General features: G+C 46.2%; 2 protein-coding genes across 7 annotated transcripts in view; one reads left to right on the top strand and one right to left on the bottom strand.

Moving 5' to 3' along the window:
- Positions 1 to 429: 429 nt before the first annotated feature.
- HIGD1B (HIG1 hypoxia inducible domain family member 1B) lies at positions 430 to 4,080 on the bottom strand. Its single transcript, XM_043962553.1, has 4 exons — positions 2,836 to 4,080; positions 1,850 to 2,056; positions 1,171 to 1,305; positions 430 to 662 (listed from the first exon to the last, which is right to left on the bottom strand). Exons 2-4 carry the CDS (start codon positions 1,947 to 1,949, stop codon positions 598 to 600), a joined length of 300 nt encoding a protein of 99 aa, XP_043818488.1. The 5' UTR covers positions 1,950 to 2,056; positions 2,836 to 4,080; the 3' UTR covers positions 430 to 597.
- A 13,490-nt stretch (positions 4,081 to 17,570) lies between these two features.
- Positions 17,571 to 24,657, top strand: part of GJC1 (gap junction protein gamma 1) — a 37,602-nt gene continuing 30,515 nt past the window's right edge. For 2 of the 6 annotated variants that reach the window (XM_044004280.1, XM_044004283.1), the window contains exon 1: positions 18,962 to 19,182. The gene's annotated coding sequence lies outside the window, so the exon portion shown is untranslated. Of the gene's footprint in view, positions 17,633 to 18,961; positions 19,183 to 19,609; positions 19,667 to 22,262; positions 22,282 to 24,657 lie in introns of those variants that run through there. The other 4 variants (XM_044004277.1, XM_044004278.1, XM_044004281.1 and 1 more) reach the window with 4 other exon arrangements.

Raw genomic sequence — 24,657 nt, 5'->3', positions numbered from 1 at the left:
TCATGGATGGTCCTGCTGGCTCTGGCTTCCAGCTCAGGGCTCCCCTTCCCTGCTGGTGCCCAGGAAGGCTTGTGAAGGGAGCAGGACTTGTAGCCCCTCTGAAATGAACAATTCTATCAACTCTCAAATCATCCTTGTGTGTGGGTGTGTGTGCGACTGGGTGGTAAGGGAGGGTTCTGGGATCCCTGATTCAGAGCCCTATTTATCCTTAAATTTTCAACATGCTCGAATCCTCTGTAGGAATCTCCACTGGCATTGTTATAGAGTGGATTCTGGATTCAAATCCCAGCTGTTGCACTGACTCGATAGCCTGGACCTCCTCCAAGATGCAGGGGGAGGGCCAGACGACCTCTTTAGGCCCTGCCAGCTCTAACTCTATGATCCTGTGAACTAAGAGGCCAAAGCTCCGATTGCCTATTCCCCCCTCCCCTCCTTCCCAGCCCCCTCCCCTAAGCCCTCACACCAGCTGCCATCGCATCACCTACTTGAGTGCTTCCCTGTGTTAAGAACAGACTGTTGCTTATCTTCAGAATCACTTTATTGGAAGCATACAAGGGACTCATTTAAAGGATCTGCCTGTCCCAGCCTCCACAACTCCTACTTCTCCTCAGGGTCACAGGCTGTTCTTTTGATGTAGTCACAGTACATGGTGTACACTGCACCTGTATGGGAGGAAAGGACAGAGATGGCCCCTTGGGGTCAGAGCCCTTGTGCCACCTCCAGCTGGCCCGGGATTGGCCCTGGAGCTCCACTAGCTCAGGGCCCTTGGGGCTTTTCCTTCCTCCCTCATCTTTCTGCCCCAAGTCACAGCAGGCTGCGTCTACACACCTGCCCGCTGCTAATCCTCTCTCCCTGTTCTTCACATCCCTTCCCCAGCTTCTCAGATGTGCCGGGGGTGGGAGGAGGGGGCAGACTGGCTACAAGCAAACCTGAACTTGGCTGCATTTCCCCACCCAAGCCATCCTGAGTGGTGAAACAGGCGCTACCTGCATGGGTGTGAAAGAAGCAATTCGAGTCTGGATCCTGAAATATAGTCTGCGTTTGTGGCTCCTGCTCGGAAGGAAGCCAGACCACCCCCAGGGTTGGAGAAAGAATTTGGTTTCTTGTAGCCCCCGAAATGCCAGGGCATCCAGCTAAATTCTGAGGGCTCCAGCTTTGATGCCTACTCACCCAGCATGATGGCGCCCACAGCACAGGCCTGAGCTGCCACGCGAGTGTGGATCAGGTGTAGAGACATCTTGAGGGGGCCTCGGGCCTTTAGCCGGTAAATGCCATAAGCCGTCACCAGCAGACAGCCCCCCAGGCCTGTGCAAAGAGAGTGTGCCCCCAGGAAAAGGGGGTCCTAGGCCGTTAGGACAGAGCCACAGGGGGCTCCAGTGGACTTCAGACCCGGGCTCTGTTCCCCTTGGCTTCCCCCGCAACCCTCTGTCCCTGATCCCCATACCCCACTTCAGCAAGCACACCCTTGCATCCTACTCCATCACTGCCTGCATCCCCATGTTGCATGGCAACATTTTCTGATTCTCCACGGAGGAGCCTGGATGGGCGCTTGTTCCTCTGACCCTTCCCATGATTTCACTCTCAGTCTGTGTGCCAGCCAACCCTGAGGCTTGTGTGCTAGCTCCTCTCTTCCCCCAGCCCCTTTGCTGCTTCCTTTGTTGCCCGCGTGTCAGTGTGATGCTCCTTTCTCTAGTCCCTCGGCACCCTCTCCATCCTTACGCTTCTACTCCTGATCATCCAGCTGCTGGCCGTGGCTCAGCGGTTAGGTTGGTGTGTCCCTTTTCTGGACCCTAGCCTCCAAGAACTTGGCTGGCTATTTTCCCCATCCCCATCCCTATCCCCAACTCACCCACAGGCACCAGTGGCGACTCCCTGGACTTCCTCAGAAACTTCTCAGAGACACCGCCCTCACCCTCAGGTGGCACCCACCAGTCCTTGTTAGCAGACATAGTCCTGGACCCAGATGCTGGGGCCCCAGCCCAGCCCTGAAGAGATGTCTCCCACAATCAGGATCCTCGAGGTTTTCTAAGTCTCTTCCTCCCACCTGGCTGTTGGGCTGGAATAAGAAGGTTTGGACAGCTAAGGCCCCTCACGTCTCATGCTAAGCACCACCGCCGAACAAGCGACCGACAAGTACTTTTCAGCAGATGACCGAACCACGCTGCTGTTATCCACATCATGCATTCACCAACTCTCTCTCTCTCTCTCTCTCCAACTCCCCTCATAGCTTTCTTTTCTCTCCCCGTCTTCCTTTCAATTATTTTTTCTGCCTGTTCCCCTCCCTCTCCCTCAGCTCCTTCCCTGAGATTGTGATTCCAAGTCATCTGGAAGGGGAGGGAGAAACAGAAGGAGGGAAAGAATAGGGAACTTCATAGGTCCCACTGGATCTGAAAGTAGTGTGGATAGGAGCCACTGTGCCAAAGTAGCTGAGACTCAACATTTTAGTTAGTTATAGTTTACATGCTGTTTTGAATCTAAGTTTATACGTAGTTTTCTGTCAAAAGAACAAATTTTCCCTGGCTCCTGTACTTTCACCCCTTCAGCTCACCTCCCAACCTTTATACCCCTCCAAGTAGTGGGGAAAAAGTGACAAATCTTGTCCCCAATGCCCCATGCCTTTCTCCTTTTTAACCTCTACTGGGTACCCAAAGTCCCAGGCAACAGATGCCTGGTTCCCCAGTCCTAACCATTGAAACATCCAGCTTTTGCTCAATCTAAACCCAAAGACCTAGTTTTTCTTCCTCTAGGAGCTGAGGCTAATACAGAGGAACTCTGCCACTCTCAGGGCAACAGGACTGCTTAGCCGCAGGGAAACCCTGGGGTGGTGGCACATACCTTAGTATTGGTAGTGAAAGGGAAGACTGGATAGCTGGGCCTGGGCCCGGGTTCACTGTCCCAAAGCTCTTCGGCACTGGAAATGAGCTACCACTTTGGGGTCAGGAGAACAGTGGCTTGGGTTTTATGGAGATTTTGAAGTGAGCGAGGGGAGGGGAGTGAAAAGAATGGGACATCAGCCTTAACCCCCCATCTGCTGGGAACTCCAGGCCCTGAGAAGTGTTAGGAACAGATGGAGGCAAACAATGATTAAGAACCTAAGCGATCCTGGTTCATCTTCAGGCACCAATGGACACGTAGGAATTAGAGCAGAACCAGACTTCCTTGTGTAAGGGGTAAAATGGGAAATGTGATTGGGGGAAGGGAAGCAGTTGACACCAGTCACAGAAGGCCAGCTCTCCCAGGCGTATGCTCTTGGACACAGAACAGTAGGCCAGCTGCTCTCAAAACAGCTTCCTGCTCCTGCCTCCCAGGTTCCCACACTGGGTTGTGCTTAGTTAGAACCACAGATGGATCCTAGCCATATAGCTCTCCTATAGAGATGCTGGGCTGAAAGATGGTCACCCTGAGGGGTCGTGGATTCAGTTGCTGGAGTTAATTACTCTGGGGAAAGGGAAAGGGAAAGAAGGAACCTCCTCAGAATCTGACCACCTCCAGCGATGACCACCTTGCAAAGGCTTCCTGAGGGACATCTGGTTGTGAGATGCATGGACAGGTTTCAGAAAGCTGGACAGAGCCCAAGGCAGACATCTGTCAGAATTGGCCATAGAACCTGGGAATCTATAGGAAACTCATGTCATCCTTTGTTAGCAAGAGAAGGGAATAGAAAGGTGCATCTTGGAAGCCTACCAATAAGATGGTCCTTGTGCATATAAGCCAATAGAGATTTCTTCTTCCACTAGATGCCTTCATTCCTACCCCTTGAATTCCCCAATCACGCCAGTCTCTCTGTCTTTGTCACCAAAGCCTGTTCTTCTCAGAAGTCTAGAAGTAGCCTAACCTGCCCCACCCCCTTCCTAGACCCAAAATAAAAGCCTAGTGGACTCACACTTCCAAACAGAGGACAGGAAATCACTGCAGATCCCCTGGGCCTTCCCACTTCCCCAGGGTCTGTGGGAACTGGCCTCTTTCTTTCTCTCACACTTTCCTCTATTCCTTATTCCCAACTGCATCATCTGGGATCTAGGGAGAGGCCCCAGATGGGGAACTCTCCCTCAGGGCTCTGGATCAATAAGAGTGAAACTGAGGAAGGGTGGAAGGCTTATAGCTACAGGGCCAAGGTGGTGTGGGGGGAAGAACGGGGGCGGGAGGAAGATGTTATAGAATTTAGACATGGGCTACTGTAGTCTCAGCTCAGTCCGTAGAAAGCCGATGCAGCCTGGACAAGGCCCCCGACATTTCTGAACATATGTTCCATGTAATGGGTTTTTATGAAGATCAGATGACATCATGTACATGAGTGCACTTCTTCAAGCTGTAGTGTTATATGTTTGAGATTGTTATTACACAGGGTCAGGCATTAGAGACCCACTCACAAAGTGAAGGTGTAGGGACAGATGTGGAGGATAAGGTTGTGTTCAAGTGAAAAAGACATTCAAGAAGAAGGACATGGTATTGCTGTGTCCCCCAGAGAGAACTAAGAATGAAATCCAGGAGTTTCTAGTCCAGTGAAGGGTTCCTAAAATGAATTCTCACTCCTGCACATTAATATAGGTGAGGGGAAAGTCAGGAGGGCAGGAGTCAGGTCTTAGACCAGATCTTAAAAACAAAACTTTTTTTTTTTTTAGCGAGGCAATTGGGGTTAAGTGACTTGCCCAGGGTCACACAGCTAGTGAGTGTCAATTGTCTGAGGTCGGATTTGAACTCAGGTCCTCCGGAATCCAGGGCCGGTGCTTTATCCACTGCGCCACCTAGCTGCCCCAACAAAACATTTTTTAAAAAACATTTTTATTTAAAATTTTGAGTTCCAAATTTTACTGCTCCCTCCCCTCTCCCCCTCCCTGAGAGAACAACCAATCAGATATAGATTATAAATGTGCAATTATGTAAAACATTACCATATTAGTCATTTTGTACAAGAAAACTCAAAAGAAAAAATGAAAAAAGTGAGAAATAACATCCTTCAGTCTGTGTTCAATCAATATCAGTTCTTTCTTTGGAGGTGGATAGTATGCTTCATCATTAGTCCTTTGAGACTAGTCAAATAATTAATAGTTCACCAAACAATATTGTCACTGTGTACAACGTTCTCCTGGTTCTGCTCACTTCACTCTACATCAGTTCATACAAGTCTTTCCAGGCCTTTCTGAAATCATCCTGCTTCTCATTTTTCCTACTCAGTTGTTCACACATCAGTGTCCACATGCTTTCTACCCCTGTCGAGGATATAAGGACTCAATAGATAGCCCCATTAAACTATGTCAGAAGGGATAGAGAATGGACCTGCAACTTTCACTGGTATAGAGAATTCCTGGATGAATACTGCCTCCCCCCAACACACACACACACACAGAGGCATATTCTCCTCAACTTAGAGTCTTAGTTATCTGGAGCACCAAGAGGTCAAGTGATTTATCCAGGGTCACACAGCCAAAATGTGGCAAATATGGGAGGCTGTGTGGGGCAGCTAGGTGGCACAGGGGATAAGGCACCAGCCCTGGATTCAGGAGGACCTGAGTTCAAATCTGGCCTCAGACACTTGACACTTACTAGCTGTGTGACCCTGGGCAAGTCACTTAACCCTCATTGCCCTGGGGAAAAAAAAAAGATGGGAGGCTGTGCAATAGGCATTCTTTAGCTTTTGGTGGTTTTTTTTTTCCTTCCCTGTGTAGACTATTAGATTCAGCTCTTTTGTGTGGCTGAGGATCTCATTATAGTGGTCCTGTTAGCATTCTGGGACTTGATGCAATGAGCAGGAAGTCATCTGCAAACAGAACTGTGTGAAGGACCTCAGTATCTATAGGCAAACCTTCCATTTGGACCCTGTGCAGGACAAAGGTGAACAAGTTCAATAAGTGTGTTTTAGATACAAGTATGACTGTAAATGATGGAGCATGATGATCTCTAAAGAATCAAAATGACAGATGACCCAGAGGAAAAAGAAGAGACATACATGGAGGGCGTGAGTAAGTTGCAACATATTCTTGACAATGACTCATGTACTGGAGACAGTGTGAAGGAGACCATCTAGAACTATGTGATAGAAAAGAAAGTGAGCTGGTTGCAGAACCAGCTGAGGGGTAAGACATACAAACCCGAATGCTGCAATGGTGCCCATAGAACACCAAAAGACCCCAAGGAAGGCTCCAGCATGCTGGATTGATCACAAGGATTTAGGAGAAAACACAGACAAACGAGAAGGGGTGAATGGGTTGTGAGCTGATACCATAATTAGCACGATTGGAGGGAGTACTTGAATGAATGAACTCATGATCCTTTGAGATGGACACATATGCAAACCATATATGCTCTCTTAAACATGCAATGGGAAAGTTTGGAGCAGAGATCACATCTCCCCTCCACCAATGCCCTACACAGAACTCCCCTGGATGAGGCATTCGGAATCTGTAGAGGGTGAAAAGGACCATTCACATAGTTGTGTTCCCCCCCACATCCCCAACTTTGATTTAGTCTAATGTAGATATATACCAAGAATGAGGATAATACTCATCCAACTTGGGACCTGCTAACTCAGGATATGAACTTGGAATAAAAAAAAAATCCAATATATAGTTTCGCCAAAGAGGGAAGGAATAGAGCTGTAAGCTGTCAAAAGTCTGGCTAGTACTTAGGGAACACTAGCCACGGAGGGGTTGGAAGGTACACTGAGCAGAGCTAGGGAGATAATTGAAGGATAAGGGCAGCCTGGGATGTGTAGGAAATGGCAAGCTTAGTAGTGGGAGTGGGAGGACATGCCGTGAGAAGAGAAAGCTGGGGAATGTAGATTCAACATGAAGAATAATTCAGAAAAAAAAAAAAGATGTTAGAGCTAAAGACTTTGGTATGGAAAGATAGAAGAATCTGACCAATCTCTCCTACAGTCAGATACCCAGATTCCTTCTTGTTCATTGGCCCTAGGAGGTCCATTGTTCCAGCGACTGGAGAAATGGCAGAAAGAAGTAGAAAATCCATAAGAAGCAGATAGGAATGATAGGATAGCCTTGGTTGGTCCCATTTTCAACTCATCTCCTGTTCCTTGGCCCATCTAGATTGGTTTCCCCCATTATTAAGCCCCTATCATTTCTTTCTTTCTTTTTTCTTCTCTCTCTTTTTTTTGTTGTTGTTTTTGTTGTTGTTTTTGTTTTTCAGGGCAATGAAGGTTAAGTGAATTGCCCAGGGTCACACAGTTAGTAAGTGTCAAGTGTCTGAGGCTAGATTTGAACTCAGATCCTCCTGAATCCAGGGCTAGTGCTTTATCCACTGTGTCACCTAGCTACCCCTCCTCCCCTATCATTTCTTTTTTTTTTTTTTTTTTTAGTGAGGCAATTGGGGTTAAGTGACTTGCCCAGGGTCACACAGCTAGTGAGTGTTAAGTGTCTGAGGCTGGATTTGAACTCAGGTACTCCTGACTCCAGGGCCAGTGCTCTATCCTCTGTGCCACCTAGCTGCCCCCCCTATCATTTCTTAATAGTTGGTGCAGCCAAGTAGAACTGAAATGCCGGGTGTTCTCAGTATCATCTATGTCACAGTTGTGCTCTATGTAGGCCCCGTGGAACAGAATGGTTAGACTGGGAGTGTGGAGTGGAGAAAAGTGGGAGAGCTGCAAGAATTCTGCCATGAGCCAAGGTCCCAGGAAAGCAAGGGAGGGAGAAGGAATGAGTAGGAGCTGTTAGGAGAGGCGGCCTGGCTGGAGGGATTAGGAACCAGGTGCAGGAGGAGGAGAAAATACCAGGATGTTCCCGGACAGAGTTAAGAAGTAAGAAGAAGGGTGAAGAGAAGAAACTCCTGGGAAGCTCTACATTCCAGGCTGAAGTGACAGAGCCTGGAGGAGATGCCTCAAAGGGTCTTATCTCTGACCTAACTACCACCTCTCCCGGACTATCCCTGAAAGCCACAGGTTTGCAGCAGGAACTGTTTTCATGAGTCTTTGGATAGGGGATGGGGCTCATGCAGGGTATGATTTCATTGGTTAAGGGAACTTGAACTCTGAGGTGAAGAAACTTTACAGCAATGCAAGCAGGCACCTTCTCTGAAGTGTTACAAGTTTTAGGGGCAGCTAGGTGGCGCAGTGTATAGAGCACCAACCCTGGAGTCAGGAGGACCTGAGTTCAAATCCGGCCTCAGACACTTAACAATTACTAGCTGTGTGATCCTGGGCAAGTCAATTAACCCCACTTGCCTCACCAAAAAACCAAAACAAAACAAGTTTTAGAGAATTACCAAGGACGTTGAGAGGAGCTCAAAGGACTTGCTTGGGAGTCACACAGCTAGAATGTATGGGGCTTGAACCCAGATCTTCCCTAGTTATGAAGCCAGCACTCTATCCATTAAAACCACATTGCCTCTTGTTGTTGAGTCCTTTTTCAGTTGGGTCTGACTCTTTGTGACCCCATTTGGGGTTTTCTTGGCCAAGATACTGGAGTGGTTTGCCATTTCTTTCTCTAGCTCATTTTATAGTTGAGGAAACTGAGGCAAACAGGGTGAAGTGACTTGCCCAGGGTCACACAGCTAGTGTCTGAGGTCATATTTGAACTCTGGAGAAAATGAGCCTTCCTGACTCTAGGCTCAGCGCTCTACCCACTGCACCACTGTGAGGAACTATACAGTTGAATAAAATAGCTCCTAATTATTGCTTTAATTTCCACTTCATTGGTGGTGAATTCACCCCTTTCGTTTTTGATACTGGTAATTTGGTTTTCTTTTCTTTTCTTTTTTTTGTTTTGTTTGGTGAGGCAATTGGGGTTAAGTGACTTGCCCAGGGACACACAGCTAGTAAGTGTTAAGTGTCTGAGGCCGAATTTGAACTCAGGTCCTCCTGACTCCAGGGCCGGTGCTCTATCCATTGTGCCACCTAGCTGCCCCTCTTCTTTCTTTTTTTAAATCAAATTAACCAAAGGTTTATCTATTTAATTTTTTTCATAAAACCAGCTCTTAGTTTTATTTATTAATTCTAGAGTTTTCTTACTTTCAATTTTATTACTTTCCTTTGATTTTCAGGATTTCTAATTTAGTATTTAATTGGGGATTTTTAATTTGTTTTTTTTTTCCTACCTTTTTTGGTTGCATGCCCAATTCATTGATCTCCTCTTTCACTATGTTATCCACATAAGCATTTAGAGATATAAAATTTCCCCTAAGAACTGCTTTGGCTGCATCCCATACATTTTGGTATGTTGTCTCATTATTGTCATTCTCTTGGATGAAGTTATTGATTGTTTCTATGATTTGTTGTTTGACCCACTCATTCTTTAGGATGAGATTATTTAGTTTCCAATTATTTTTCAATCTATCTTTCCATGGCTCTTTATTACATTTAATTTTTATTGCATCATGAGCTGAGAAGGTTGCATTTACTATTTCTGCCTTTCTGCATTTTACTGTGAGGTTTTTGTGCCCTAATACAGAATCAATTTTTGTCTATGTGCCATGTACCACTGAGAAAAAGGTATATTCCTTTCTATCCCAATTCTATTTTCTCCAGACATCTATCATATCTAACTTTTCTAAAATTGTATTCACCTCTTTAACTTCTTTCTTATTTATTTTGTGGTTACATTTATTTAGTTCTGAGAGGGGAAGGTTAAGATCCCCCACTAGTATAGTTTTGCTGTCTATTTCCTCTTGTAACTCATTTAACTTCTCTAAGAATTTGGATGATATACCATTTGGTGCATATACGTTTAGTATTGATATTACTTCATTATCTATAGTACCTTTTAGCAAGATGTAGTTTCCTTCCTTATATCTTTTAATTAGATCTATTTTTGCTTTTGCTTTGTCTGAGATAAGGATGGCTACTCCTGCTTTTTTGTACTTTACCTGGAACATAATATATTCTGCTCCAACCTTTTACCTTTACTCTGTGTGTATCTCTCTACTTCAAGTGTGTTTCTTATAAACAACAGGATTCTGGTTTTTAATACACTCCTTATCTCTTTTAATTAGATCTTTTTCCCTTTGTACTTTTTTTTTCTTTTCACCCTATTCTTCCTCATCAGTGTTTTGCTTCTGACCACTGCCTCCCTCAATCTTCCCTCCCTTTTATTAGCCACCCTTCCTTTTCTTTCCCCTTTCCTCCCCTGCTTCTGCCCTCCCTTCTATCAGTACCACCCTTTTCCCCTTACCTTTTTACTTCCTTAAAGTGTAATCTAAGTTTCTTTATCCAAATGCTTGTGTATGTTATTCACTCTTTTCTGTTTGTTTGGTTTTGGGTGTTTTTTTGGGGGTGGGGGGAATGAAGGTTAAATGACTTGCCCAGGGTCACACAGCTAGTAAGTAAGTGTCTGAGGCTGGATTTGAACACAGGTCCTCCTGAATGCAGGGCAGGTGCTTTATTCACTGTGCCACCTAGCTGTCCTGTTATTCGCTCTTTAAGACAAATCTGATGAGAGTAAGGTTGAAACAATGCTCATCCCTCCCTTCTTTCTCTCTATTGTAACAGGTTTTTTGTGCTTCTTCATATGATATAATTAACCCCATTCCACCTCCCCTTCCCTCCCCTATTCTCCTTTTATTCTGCCCCTTAAGTTTCTTTATATCATCACATCAAAGTCTATTCAGTAACTATACCCTAATAGAGATACAGATTTCAAGAGTTAAAAGTATTAACTTCCTTCATAGGGATGTAAACAGTTTAACGTTATTGAATAACTCCCCCCCCCCTTTACCTTTTTATACTTCTCTTGAGTCTTCTGTTTGAAGATCAAATTTTCTGTTCAGTTCTGGTCTTTTCTTCAGGAAACCTTGGAAGTCCCCTATTTCATTGAATGTCCATCTTTTCTGTCCATCTTTTGAGATAATGCTCAATTTTGCTGGGTAGTTGATTCTTGGTTGTAATCCAAGCTCCTCTGCCTTCCAGAATATCATATTCAACACCTTCTGATCCTTTAATGTTGAAGCTGTCAGGTCCTGTGTAAATCCTGACTGTGGCTCTATGATATTTAAATTGTTTCTTTCTGGCAGCTTGTAGTATTTTCTCCTTTATCTGTTAATTCTGGAATTTGGCTACAATATTCCTTGGAATTTTCCTTTTGGTGTCTCAGGAGGTGATTAGTGGATTCTTTCAGTGATGATTTTATCCTCTAATTCTACAATATCAGGGAAGTTCTTTTTGACAATTTCTTTGATCAGGTAGTCCAATAATTCTTAGATTATCTCTCCTAGATCTATTTTACAGGTCAGATGTCTTTCCAATTTTCTTCTATTTTTTCAATCTTTTGATTCTTCTTGACAGATTCTTGGTGTCTCATGGAGTCATTAGCTTCCATCTGCCCAATTCTAATTTTTAAGGCATTATTTTCCTCAGCTTTTGTACCTCCTTTTCCATTTGGCCAATTTCCCCGCCATTTGGCCAACTGTATTTGGGGGGGGGGGCAATGAGGGTTAAGTGACTTGCCCAGGGTCACACAGCTAGTAAGTGTCAAGTGTCTGAGGCCGCATTTGAACTCAGGTCCTCCTGAATCTAGGGCCAGTGCTTTATCCACTGCACCACCTAGCTGCCCCGCCAATTGTATTTTTTAAGGAATTGTTTTCAACAAACATTTATTTTATTTTTCCCAGTTACATGTAAAGGTAGTTTTCAATATTCATTTTCATAAGATTTAGAGTTCCAAATTTTTCTTCCTCCCTCCCTCCCTTTCCTCCCCCCTCCACAAGATCGCAACCAGGTTATATATGTACAATCCACAAGTGTTCTTTTTATCAGTTCTTTCTCTGGGGGTGCATAGTAAGCTTCCTCGTTAGTTCCTTGGGATTGTCTTGGATCATTGCATTGCTGAGAGTAGTTAAATCATTCGCAATTGCTCATTGTGCTGTCACTATGCACAATGTCCTCCCAGCTCTGCTCACTTCACTATACATCGATGTTTATTAGTCTTTCCAGGTTTTTCAGGCATCATCCTGTTTGTCATTTCCTGTAGCACAAGACCATTCCACTACAATCATATAGCACAGCTTTTTCCATCATTCCTCAATTGACAGACATTCCCTTGATTCTCAATTCTTAGCCTCCACCAAGAGTTGCTATAAATATTTTTTGTACAATTTTCCCCCTTTTCTCTTTTTCATGATTACTATTGTTAACTGTTTCCCTTCCATCCTATTCCCTTCCCCATGATATTTATTCTATTATCCATCTTCTTTCATCCTATCACTCTTCAAAAGGGATTTGCTTCCATCTGTCCCCTCCCCTACTCTGCCCTTCCTTCTTTTGCCCCTCTCTCTTTATCTCCTTCCCCTCCTATTTTCCTGCAGGGAGGAATTGTTTTCTTCGGTCAATTTTTGTGCTTCCTTTTCCAAGCTGTTGACTCTTTTTTCATAATTTTCTTGTGGAACTCTTATTTCTTTTCCTATTTTTTTTCTTCTACCTCTCTCATTTGATTTTTTCTTTTTTCTTTTGGTTTTTTGGGGGCAGGGCAATGGGGGTTATGTGACTTGCCCAGGGTCACAGAGTTAGTAAGTGTCAAGTGTCTGAAGCTGGATTTGAACTCAGGTACTCCTGAATCCAGGGCTGGTGCTTTATCCACTGGGTCACCTAGCTGCCCCCTCTCATTTGATTTTTAAAAGCCTTTTTGAGCTCTTCCAAGAAGTCTTTTTGGTCTTGAGACCCATTCATCTTCTCCCTTGAAGCTTCACATGTAGGCATTTTGACAGTATTGTCCTCATCTGTTTGTGTTTTGGTCTTCTCTGTCACTATAGAAGCTGTCAATGGTAAGGGTCCTTTTCTGTTTCTTTCTCATATCGTAGCCTATTTTTAAACTTATAAAGTTGAAGTCTGCTCCTGGGGCACAGGGGCCACTGTTGCAAGCTTCTTGTGCTGGGGAATAGGGGCTTCATCACTGGCTTTCTACTCTGAGGCCTCTGTGACTTTTGGATTCATCACCGCCCTGGGCTTGTTCCCTGTGCTGGGATGGCTTGGCCAAGTTGCACCTGTCCTGTGGGTAGTTCTCTAGCTGGCAATTTGCCTTCTCAGCCAGGGCTGTCAGGTCTCACAACTGCCCTGCTGTGTCACCAGTCTGCTGAGCCAGGACTAATGGGGCCTCAGTTACTGTGCTGTGGCCAAGAGCTGCCTGCTGACTTGCCCAGACCCCCTCTGCACTGCAAGGGAGGGGATAATTTTTGGTCACACGGGAAGCTGTAGAAGAGAACTCACCATTTGCCTTTGCTATTTGACTGGGCTTTGTGAATATTGTTTGTTAGCAAAGTTCTTGTTGGTTATATTTTGATTTGTTGTTATTTGTCCTTCGTTCTCAAAGAGGACAGTGACATAGGGGTGATGTTATGATTTGCACTGAATTGGAGTGAGGTGCAAGGTTTTCTTTGTTTGTTTGGGGTTTTTTTGCAGGCAATGGGGGTTAAGTGACTTGCCCAGGGTCACACAGCTAGTAAGTGTCAAGTGTCTGAGGCCGGATTTGAACTCAGGTACTCCTGAATTCAGGGCTGGTGCTTTAACCACTGCGCCATCTAGCTGCCCCGACGTGCAAGGTTTTCAACCTTATTCTCTCCTCCAGAACCATCTAGGTCCAGTGGCAAGATATACATCAGGACTACTGGAGATGGCCCCGGATGTTTAAGACAATTGGGGTTAAGTGACTTGCCCAGGCTCACACAGCTAGTAAGTGTCTGAGGTGAGATTTGAACTCAGGTCCTTCCAACTTCAGGGCAAATGCTCTATCCACTTTGCTACCTAGCTGTCCTTTTGTTTTGATTAGTGATAGTGGTAATCACAAGTTTCCCCATACCAACCACCACTCCTTCCCCCACAAAAATCACCTATCTTCACCCTGTCTATGACTGCCACATTAACATGCTAGAGGTGACAAGATGTCCTTGGATGAATGGCAGTTGTGACAGATTCTTTTAACATCAATCAGCCAGCCCCACACTTCTGGCCCCTTCACCTCCAAGAGTAGTCACAAAAGAGATTTCGTTTTAATATCATCCAGAGCCAGCTCTAATTATTGCTCACATTTCTAGGGGTGCCTCAAGGTTTACAAAGCTATGAAGTAGGTAGGGCAAGCATTTTTTTATTCCTACTTTGCAAATGGGGAAGATGAGTCCCAAAGAGATAAAGGGAAGAAATTCCCTTAGGAAATTCCTCTCTTCCTTTTTTCTTCCTTCCTTCCTTCCTTCCTTCCTTCCTTCCTTCCTTCCTTCCTTCCTTCCTTCCTTCCTTCCTTCCTTCCTTCCTTCCTTCCTTCCTTCCTTCCTTCCTTCCTCCCTTTCTTTCTTTTCTCCAGGTAATTCTCAAAGAATGTAAGTTACCAAGGGGTGCCTACCTGCATCAGTAGAGGGAGTGTTCACCTGGGAGTTCCCTGTTCCAGTGAAACTATAAGTTCAGTGCCCCTATCCCCGTCCCTATCCTCCCTTGACTGAGAAGTAATCTGGTATAGAGAAAGAGTATTGGACTTGGAAGTCAGAAAGGCTTTATAGCTTGTCTAAGACAGTGTGTGAAAACTGGATAAGTAACTTAACCCTGTTTGTCTCAGTTTCCTCCTCTATAAAATGGGGGTAGTAAATGCTAAGTAAATAGCTTACTGAGAGTATATATATATATATATATATATATATATATATATATATATACACACATGCACACATATACATATATATATACATGCACACATGTACATATATATATAACATATATCAGATTGTTTTCTGTCTTGGGGAAGGGGGAGGGAAGGGAGGGAGAAAAATTTAGAACTCAAAATCTTTTAAAACATATTGAAATAGGGGGCAGCTAGGTGGCGCTGTGGATAGAACACAGACCCTGGATTCAGGAGGACCTGAGTTCAAATCCAACCTCAGATCCTTGACACTAGCTGTGTGACCCTGGGCATGTCACTTAACCCCAATTGCCTCACTTAAAAAAAAAACATTGAAATATATATATATATATATGTATGTATATATAATATGTGTTGGTTATTATTATTATTTTTCTATGGACAAAGTTTATTTGCAGACCAATTCCCTTCATCAGAGGAGGCAGCCTGTAGCAGACAGGGCTCCTGGCTTCTACCCGGAAGCTTGCCAAGATCCCACACTTTTCTCCTTGCCCCTCAGACAGAAAGGACCCTCTGAGAGCATTCTCCAGTCAGGCCGAGCCCCCAAGTTCGTAATGGAAACAGTGACAGCAATGGAGTCAGTGAGCTGGCCCTGAAATTCCCCAAGCCCCAGAGCCCCAGAGCCCCAGAGAGGCTCTTTAGTTCCAGAACGAGCCTTTGATCCTGCTCTGCCTGGAGCCTTGGGTGAATGTGCGTTGGTGTGGTTCTCATAACATTGCTTCCCTTCCCCCACCCCTCAAACTCCTCCCCCCCCCCCCAGCCAACAGCTGGAAAGCAGAGGGGCCAGTCCCTCCACTGGACGATGGAAGTTCTTTTTCCAGGCTCCTGATAGGTGGACCACAGACACACTCTTCTGGAGAGAACAGCAGATGACTGTTTCTGGGGCAATCCACTGAACCTTAGTCTCCTTACCTATAAGTACCAGCACGGTAGAAAAAAGAGTGAATGATTACACATTATGGGGGTTCAGTGAATGTTTTAGTAAATTGAACTGAAAAGGACATGGGCTGGGAAGTTAGAGACCTGGATTTTACTTTTGATTCTGTCCCTGACTTGCTGTGGGTCTTTGAACATCTCCCATGATAGAGAAACCTGCTTAACTCATAAAGTAGCTTATTCCATTTTGGGAGGCTTAGATGTTCCATGCTATGCTGGAATCTGCCTCCTGGTAACTAACAACCCACTGGTCCTAATTCTCCCCCCAGGAGCCTCAGAACAAGTTTAACCGCTCTTTCACATTTTTGTCATTGCTGTTGAGTCGTTAGTCAATTGTGTCCATCTTTTTGTGACTCCATTTGGAGTTTTCTTAGCAAGGGTACTGGAGTGGTTTGCTATTTCCTTCTCCAGTTCATTTTACAAATGAGGAAATTGAGGCAAACAGGGTGAAGTGACTGGCCCAGGGTCACACAGCTAGTGTCTGAATTCGGTCTTCCTGAATACAGACCAAGTGCTCCATTCATGGCACCACCTAACCTCCCTTCCATACTTCCTCAAGCATGAAATCTGCCCTTTCAAATGATCTCTGGGTGACATAGTTTTGAATCTTTTCATCTTTCTGATTGTTCTCTTGTATATGTGCTACATACAGCCTATTACTGTCCCACCCCAAAAGGGCTGAACTGAAGACAATGCCCCCTGTTTTGTCTGATTATATAGAATCACTGACTTAAGAGATGAAAGGGGGAACGTGGATATCAGCTTGTTACAGAGCCATAAAGTTAGTTAGAAGGGATATAGTCCCATTTCCTTCATTATACAGATGAGAAAACTGAGGCTGGGAAGAGGAAAGAAATGAGACCTCCTCAGCTGAGACCATGGGGAGGTGGGGGAGGGAAGTTTGAGAAAGGAATAGAGTTGGAAATAACTTTGTCTAGTGTCACTCACAGATCGGGAAGGGATCTTAGAGGTCATTTATCCCACATCCTTATTCTATGAAAGAGGCAACTGGTTTACCCAAAGTCATGCCGACACTAGATCTGAATCTCCCAATCCAGCATCTTTGCTACTGACCCCCTTGATGGTCTTCAAATCTCTAAAGAACTGATTGATATTCGGGGAGGAAGTAACTTGTTTCCAACTGCCTGCCTCCGGCTGAACAGGAAAAATAGGGTTCAAGCTGAAGCATCCAAGATTCAGTTTAGTTTTAAGGAAGAAGTTCCCCAAACTATAAGGCTTATAACGTGCAGGATGGGCAAGAGTGGAGCCGGGGAAGGTTTGGGTTTTCTCCTGGCAAGTCTTTTAACAGACTCAAATCTGAGATTGTTTTGGTGAAGACCTATCTGGAAACAGGGGGCTGGCTGGCTGAGATGAATTTTGCTGAGGAGGGAGGAGGGGTGCCTTTCAGGGGGAGGAAACTAGGTTAGCAAAATGTCAGGCTCTGGGAGATAAGATTTGGAAGGGCCTTGGCTTCAGGAGCAGGCTAAGTGGCTCCTTTTAGACCTTGTTCTAGTGCAGACTTGGGGACTGGAACTGGAATATCCTCCCTGCTTTGGAGCACCTCAGAAAGTGCAGCTTTCGACTTGCACCATGCTTAGCCAGGCCCCTCTGGGTGCCCACGAGTGACTTCTGGCTCCCAGCACCCGTCCCTGGAAATCAAGGCTCGGACTCCGGGCCCCCCAAGGATCTGGGCTTGGAGATCCCCAGTTCACACTCACATACACACACTTTCCACACGTGTGTTCGGAGTGTGGAAGGGGCGTGCCTCCAAGGCTGGGCTCCACGCCCCACTGGCTCTGCAGTGCTGGGTCCCGATTCCCGGCTACTCGGTCGGCAGGACCCCCCTGCCCCCGCCCAGGCCCCTGTGCGCAGGCGCCTTGGAGGGTCCGGAGGAGGCGGCGGCCGGAGCAGCGGGCACGGGCTCGGAGGCTGGAGCTGCGGGCACGGGCCTCGCCCCGAAGACCCCTCAAGGCGGAGGAGGCGACCACCCCCGGCAGGGGCGGGGCGGCGGCGGGACTATGAGGTGCACATGAGGCGGCCGGCGGCAGCTGGACGGGCCGGGGGCCCGGAGGAGGAGGAGGAGGAAGAAGAAGAAGAAGAGGAGGAGGCGGAGGCTCCGGGGGCCCCCAGGCCGGGTGAGTGGGGGGTGGAGGGGCGGGGAGGCGGAGTGTAGGGGGAGAGAGACTTGTAGGGCACCAGGAGGCTGGGGGGGGGGGGTGCTGCCAAGGGAATGCCGGGGTGTCCTGGCGGAACTGGAGTTAGGGGGTCCCTGAAAGAGAGGGTATTCTTGGAGACGGAGATGGGGTGTCTTGGGAGGGGACTAGGGGGTCCTAGAAGAGGAAACTGGGGTGTCCTGAGAAAGGAGGGGCTGGGGGTCCTTGAAGGATATATGGGAGTGTCCTGAGAGAGGAGGGGCTGGGGGTCCTTGAAGGGGATATGGGAGTGTCCTGAGAGAGGATTGGGGGCCCTTGAAGGGGGAGGTAGGGTTCCTGAACTAGGTGAACTTGGCCGAGGGAATCCTTAAAGGGGAAGGAGTGCGGGGTCTGGAGCCTCCAGAGAAGGGGAGACTGAGGGATCAAGAAGGAGGGAACTTTAGAGTGAAGGGTCTTAGGGAGGAAAAGGAGTCATGGAGGGGGGTCAGGTAGAGGTGGGCCTAAGAGGGAGGGGCCCGGAAGGAGGGAGGAACTAAGAACTGGGGGACCCATGGAGGGGGGAACTAAAAACTTGAGGGGCCGGGAGCAGGGGACCGGTCGCCGGGAGGGGGGCCCTGAAAGCCGGGGGACCGGGGAGGGGGGAGGAGGCCAGGGGACCCAGGGGGGCGGGGAGGGAGCGGCTGAGGGGCGGGGAAGGGGCTGGAAAGAAATGGGGGGACCTCGGGGAAGAGGACCCCGAGAACCAGGAGCCGGGGCAGGGGAAGAACTGAGGACTTGGGTGGGGGGGTCCAGGAAAGGGGTGGAACCAGAAGTGGGGGGGGCCCGGGGCGGGGAGGGACTGAAAACTGGGGGGGCCCAGGGCGGGGAGGGGACTGAAAACTGGCGGCTGTGGGGATGCTGGGGGCCCAGAGGGGCCTCTGAGGAGCGGCGGAGGGGGGGGGGCTCGGAAGACCGCGGTGGGGGAAGGGGCCGGGCCCGGCTTCTTCGAAGAGCCCGGGGCCGGACGCGCCGTCCCCTCCCGCTTTGTCCCTCGGGGCGGGCGGCGGGCGCGCGCGCGGCTGCTGCCCAAATTGGGAGGGAAAAGAGGCGGGGGTGGCCCCGGCTCTGCCCCGACTGCTCTGCCCGGGCGGCCTCTGCCTCCCCCTTCTCCCCTCCCCCTCCCCTCCTCCTCCTCCTCTTCCTCCTCCTCCTCCTCCTCCGCGCAGCCGGCCCAGCCCAGTCCTGCCCCACGGATGAGGCGGGTGCTGGCGGGGTCCCGGCGGCCCGGGGCCTGAGGGGCAGTAGGGCGGCAGCGCCAGGCGGGGGGGCCCGGCAGCCCTGCCTTGCACCTCCTGGAGGGGGGAACTGGCTGCTTTGCTCTCCACGCAGCAGCGCCGCGGGTCCGTTGGAAGCGGCGCGATGGGGGCGCCCGCCTGGTGCCTTTTCCCCGTCTAGCCTTTGTCTCCCGCCCTGGACACCTCCCGATGCACAGGATCCCCGGGTTTTACTTTTGCCTCCCCTCCGCCCGGACCCGGAGCCCGGGAACCGCGTGAGTACGTTGGAGAGACACGGAAAGACGGAGAGGACTTAGCGGAGGGGGTGATCCTGCGGGAGGGACTGGGCTGGGGGCGACCGACAGGCTCCTTCCCATCCTCTTGCCTTAAAATGGTTCTTTCCTCCGGCAGTGAAACTTTGGAGGGCTCTGGGCTCCAGCCCCACGGACGAGAGACGCAGCCCAGGGAGGCAGGGCTGTTAGCGGGCATTGCCCGGGAGTTTGGAGTTCGGAGCCGGCCGGGGGGGTTGGAGCGGAGAGTCGGGGAGCTTGGGGTGGCTGCTTGTCAGTGGGATTCAGGCGGGCGGGGAGGCGGGAGATTTCAGTTTTACGTGCTGCTCTGGGGGGAGGGGGAGGGAGTTGGGTTTGCACTGGGGAAGGGCTCTGCTAATCAGAAACCGCCCGGACCCCAGGGTGGCCGCTTTGGGCTTCCTCTCTTTCTGTTTGGTGAGCATGAGGCATAGACCGGATTGTGGAAGGGTAGGGTAAGTGAAGTTTGAATCCGCCGTTTTAGAGCAAGCCACTCCTGTTTAGGGAGGCTGAAAGTCTTCTGCAAGTTGTCCTTTTTGGACCCCATCCTGTTTTGTGGATGTTCACATCCAGATGAGAGACTAGATAAGAAAATGCTGGAATGGTTATTTTCTTCCTTCCTTTTCTTAATTTTTCTTCCTTTCCTCCTTTCATTCTTATTAATTTCTTTCCTTTTTTCTTTCTTTTCTTTCTTTCCTTTTCTTCCTTTATTTTCCTTTTTCCTTCCTTTCTTTCCTTTCCCCCTTTCCTTTCCTGTTATTCTTTGCTTTTCTCCCTTTATTTATTCCTTTCTTCATTGCTTCTTTCTTTTTCTCCTCTTTCATTCCTTCCTTTTTTCTTTCCTCCTTTCCTTTCTTTCCTTTCCCTGATTTCTTTTATTCCTTTTCTTTCTTTTCTTCTTTCCTTTCCTTTTCTTAATTTCTTCTTTCTTACCTTCATTCCTGTTCTTGATTTCTTTTATTCTTTCTTTCCTTTTCTTAATTTCCTCTTCCTTTCTTTCTTAGTTTTTTCCTTTCCTTCTCAATTTCTTCCTTTTCCTTGACTTTTTTTCTCAATTTATTTCTTCTTTCCTTCCTTTTCTTAATATCTTTCTTTTCACTCTTTAAGCATTCTCTTCTAAATAGAAATCAATGGTGTGACTTCTACATAGTGGCCTGCTTTTTTAAAAGAACTAGTAAGTCCATGGTTTAAGGATAAAATGATCTTTCTTCTCAAGGTGGTTTTAGTATTTGAAGGAAAAGTCTGGAAAAATAAATAGTGTCCAAGCTCAGAATTTGAAATACTGTAAGTTGCTTTAGGTCTGCTTATTATTTTTGGAATTCCATGTTTTTATCTGTCTTCCTTTTAAATTTCTCAAGTGCTACGTAATGACATAACTGAAGAATAATGAACTAACTATTTTGGGTAAAAGGTAAAGGTTTTATAAACAAATCTGCATCTTCTGTAACCAGAACCTTAGATGCTGAGCAGGACATATGGTTCCCTCTGGAGAGAGAGCTGCTTTAGAGGAAGACTGTTTGTAAAACTTGCATGGAAGTCCTCTTTTAAAATTTTATTTTGTAATGACTTTATTTTACCTATTGATGGATATGCTTAAAGGAATCCATAGCCCTTTTTAAGAGTATTATAGCCAAACCTCTCAGTATTTTGAGCTATTTAAAAAACAAAAAAAAAGCAAACTACAGTTTGATGCTTTTTAGATTTGAAGGAATGGTTGCTTTTAGAGTTATTTTTTATTCTGTAACTCCCCCACCCCAACTCCAATGACAAAACAGGAAAAAGAATTTCAAAGGTTTCTATCTTTACCCTTATTCATCAATTGGAGGAGCTATTGATTTTTAGCTATTAATTTAAGGATAGCATATCTGATACATCTCATAGTTAAGTGTCGAAATCTCTTAATGTATAGTCTTTTTTTTTTAATGTATAGTCTTTATTCTGTTTTAGCTTTGTAGAACTCACTCTTATGGGGATAAGCTGTAAGGATATTGACATTCACCCCATTGTGCCAATCCCAACCCTTCCTTAGCTCGCTCACATTATTGGGAATTTGAATCCTTAAACAGATGGTATATTGTTTACAATCCAGTCTATCACTGAAACACCAGATATTTAGTCCTTACTATGCTCTTACTTTTGATTAGATAGGGTTATGAAACAACTCCAAACCTTTATTCAGATGTCTTTCCTAAGTTAATTTTATTTCTTTACACACACACACACACACAGAGTTACATATATATGAATTTGTTCATGTTTAGAAATGGGTGTGATGTATTTGGGCGTAATGCATCCAGATATTTAAGGAGTCATGTGGAAGACTTATACTTATTCAACATTTGTATATTAATGCTGCTCTTGGTGTATAGAAATGAATCTGTGGCCCCTGAGGAAAAAATACCTATTCCAAATAAACATAGCAAAGAATTTCTTTATCCTTGACATCTCTTTCAGCCTAAAACCACACCTGGGAGTCAGATGACAACATCTATTTCGTAAACATTCTTATAGAATTTAGAAGTTGTACCACTGTTGTCTTCTTATTCAGTTAATTCAGACATAATGTGCATGGAAGCCAGTGTCTGTTTAAATATGTTGTTTGGTTGATGAGAAAATAGGCCCTCTGTCCTTTCCTTCTTTTCCTATTAAATCTGAGCATTTTTAGTTTTCACAGAAAATCTCCAGACTAGTCAGGCATAGCACTGTCACATTCTAGCACAGGAAGAGTTGTGCCCAGGCTGAGCTGACAAGTTCCCTTTGGCAGTACGCCCTTTGTGATTCTGGGCTGGGGAGCATATTGCCCACGGAGGTTTCCTGCAGCAAGGACAGGATCCCTTTGTAGATTTCAGTGTGCTCCCCACTTGAGGAAATGAAGTGATGTGTGGCATGAACACAAGACCTTGGTGACAGCTTGTTCTCTCTTAGGCATGTAGGATGGGTAAATGAAACTACGTCCCTGTTCCTCAAGACACCAAATTGGAACATCAGCACTTTGATGTGATAGGCACAGCAAGATGGTCCAGGAGGAGAATATCCAAGATCCTACTGATGCCTAGTCCTTGAAATAGCGGTAGGCAGAAAAAGAGAGCTCAGCACTTTTTGGGTCTGGTTCTGTTACTTAGTACATGTTTGTTCTTCAGCTTTATTGTTTGTCTACTACGCTGTTCCCTCATGCTTAAGAACAGGGCCTTTGGATTCTAAGGTTCTTTCCAGGTCCAGATCCTGTGACCTAACTCACCTTATCTCCTTATGAAAATTGCTCAACTCTTAAACACTTATCCGGAAGGCAGTTCTTTGATTTCTGACTCACATTAACGATATATATCAAGCCTCAAATTTGTAACCATTGAAGTGTAGGGCCTTGAGAGATCATTTTTGAACACGCGTGTGGCCTAGCAGTTACAACATGTTGGAATTGGAATTGTTTATCAGATAATCAATAAAATTCCCCTGAGGACATACCAGATTAGATCGAGCCCAGATCAGTATCTTCTTTGTGATAAGGAGTGTGAAGTGAGAAAAGACCTGTTGTGGTAGAAGCAGTAACCCTCTTGAACAGGTAGTTCTTACTTTACTGATTAACCAGTTTGGGGGCAGCTAGGTGGCAGCAGTGGATAGAGCATCGGCACTGGAGTCAGGAGGACCTGAGTTCAAATCCAGCCTCAGACATTTGACATTGTGACCTTGGGCAATCACTTAACCCTCATTGACCAACCCAAAAACAAAGCAAAACTAATTAATCAGTTGGGGAATGTAATTTGTAATGGGGGGGGGGCAGTTAGGTGGCTCAGTGGATAAAGCACTGGCCCTGGATTCAGGAGGACCTGAGTTCAAATCCGGCCTCAGTTACTTGACACTTAATAGCTGTGTGACCCTGGGAAGTCACTTAACCCTCATTGCCCTGCAAAAAAAAAAAAAAAAAAATTGTAATGGGGCCACTAGGAGGCACTACTTTGGGGCAACTACTAAGTGGTGTCCTTAGAGAGTAGATTCAGGGTCCATGCACTGGCTTTTCCAAAGGCCTCCATAGATCCATTGTTCTCAGAGGGTACTTGGTGTGCCTGGCACCTACACAGTGGCCCTAAATTCAATCCAGATCTAGGAATAGGATATCAAATATACCCCAAACTTAATAAAACAGGACATCACTGATCTGTTCTCTAAAGCTGCTACCATGCATTTGGCCACTCTTCTTAACTAACCAACTTCACCCCTGAGACATAAGTAATTGACTTTTTCATTTCCATGTGATCAATTAAAATCCAGGTGCCAAAGAACTGATACAAAGTTAAATTATCAAGGAGCTGCTTTTCCTGATCATTCCGTTCCTCCCAACCATTGTTCCTGCCCAGGGCATGAAGAGAAGAATTGTGGAAGGAATCACATGTATAGAATTTAGCCAGATTGACTGGACAAGTAAAGAGGAAAAAAATGGGATGGGGTTGTAGGATTAGGGTGTGAGAATTCATCCAACTCCATCTGATTGTTTCTGAGGTTTCCCTGCAGTTGCTAGTCCTTTGCAGTTTCTCTTTGGTGTATATGGTCTTGGCTGGCCTGTCTTCACCACATCCCCAACATTTTAGTGTCATATCTGCTCTATATCTCTGTCTTGACCACCACAAGCTCTCTAAGATCACCCTAGTTAAAGAGTTTTTGTCTTGAGCTCTATGAACTTGTTTTAAAAAATATTTGGATAGGGGGGCAGCTAGGTGCCACAGTGGATAAAGCACTGGCCCTGGATTCAGGAGGACCTGAGTTCAAATCCAGCCTCAGACACATGACACTTACTAGCTGTGTGACCCTGGGCAAGTCACTTAACCCCCATTGCCCCGCCAAAAAAAAAAAATTGGATAACTGTATTTTGATATAATAGGTTTCCTTTGTAGTCCTATGTGTTTTATATGATGTATTTAAAAACTTTATTCCATAAACTTCACTGGACTGCCATGGACTAGGGTCCATGAAGCAAAAAAGATTCATAATTCCTGGTCTAAGTGGATCCCAATGACACCCAACTTGGTTGGTGGTTGTGGCAAGAGCCATAGGGAGAAAGCAGCTCATGGGCTGCCCTGTGCAATCTGGAGCTCCTGATGTCAGGAGCCATTCTATACTTGGCCTCATGGAAGGAAAGGAATGGAAAGGAAGGCTAGAAGTCTTTTTAAGAGCAAAGGAGAAGAAACTTGAGCAATCTGTTTGAAATGCTCACTTATATTTCCTACCTTCCTTGGGACCCAGGTTTCCTCTCATCCCCACTCTGAACTTACTGGAGGTTTTCAGAATACCTGTTATTTAGAGAATGCCCTTGGAGAGCTACTTTGTGAATTGAGACATTCTCCTTCAGCACTTACAGGGACTTGAAATAATTTATCTCTCGTTTATGGGTGCTGATAATGGAGACAAAATTTCTGACAATTGCCTTTATGCCTATTTCCAGCAATTACTCTTT

Source organism: Dromiciops gliroides, chromosome 4, assembly GCF_019393635.1.
Source record: "Dromiciops gliroides isolate mDroGli1 chromosome 4, mDroGli1.pri, whole genome shotgun sequence".
NCBI classification, from domain to species: Eukaryota; Metazoa; Chordata; class Mammalia; order Microbiotheria; family Microbiotheriidae; genus Dromiciops; species Dromiciops gliroides.
This window is presented reverse-complemented; position numbering and strand designations above follow the sequence as displayed.

What these genes read in the sequence shown, in the direction of transcription:
- HIGD1B (XM_043962553.1), bottom strand. Translation starts at nt 1,949, where the DNA reads ATGTCTGCTAACAAGGACTGGTGGGTGCCACCTGAGGGTGAGGGCGGT. An exon ending in GTCGCCACTGGTGCCTGTGG is followed by an intron (nt 1,306 to 1,849) that starts GTGAGTTGGGGA and finishes CTCTTTGCACAG; the next exon opens with GCCTGGGGGGCTGTCTGCTG. An exon ending in TGTGGGCGCCATCATGCTGG is followed by an intron (nt 663 to 1,170) that starts GTGAGTAGGCAT and finishes CCTCCCATACAG; the next exon opens with GTGCAGTGTACACCATGTAC.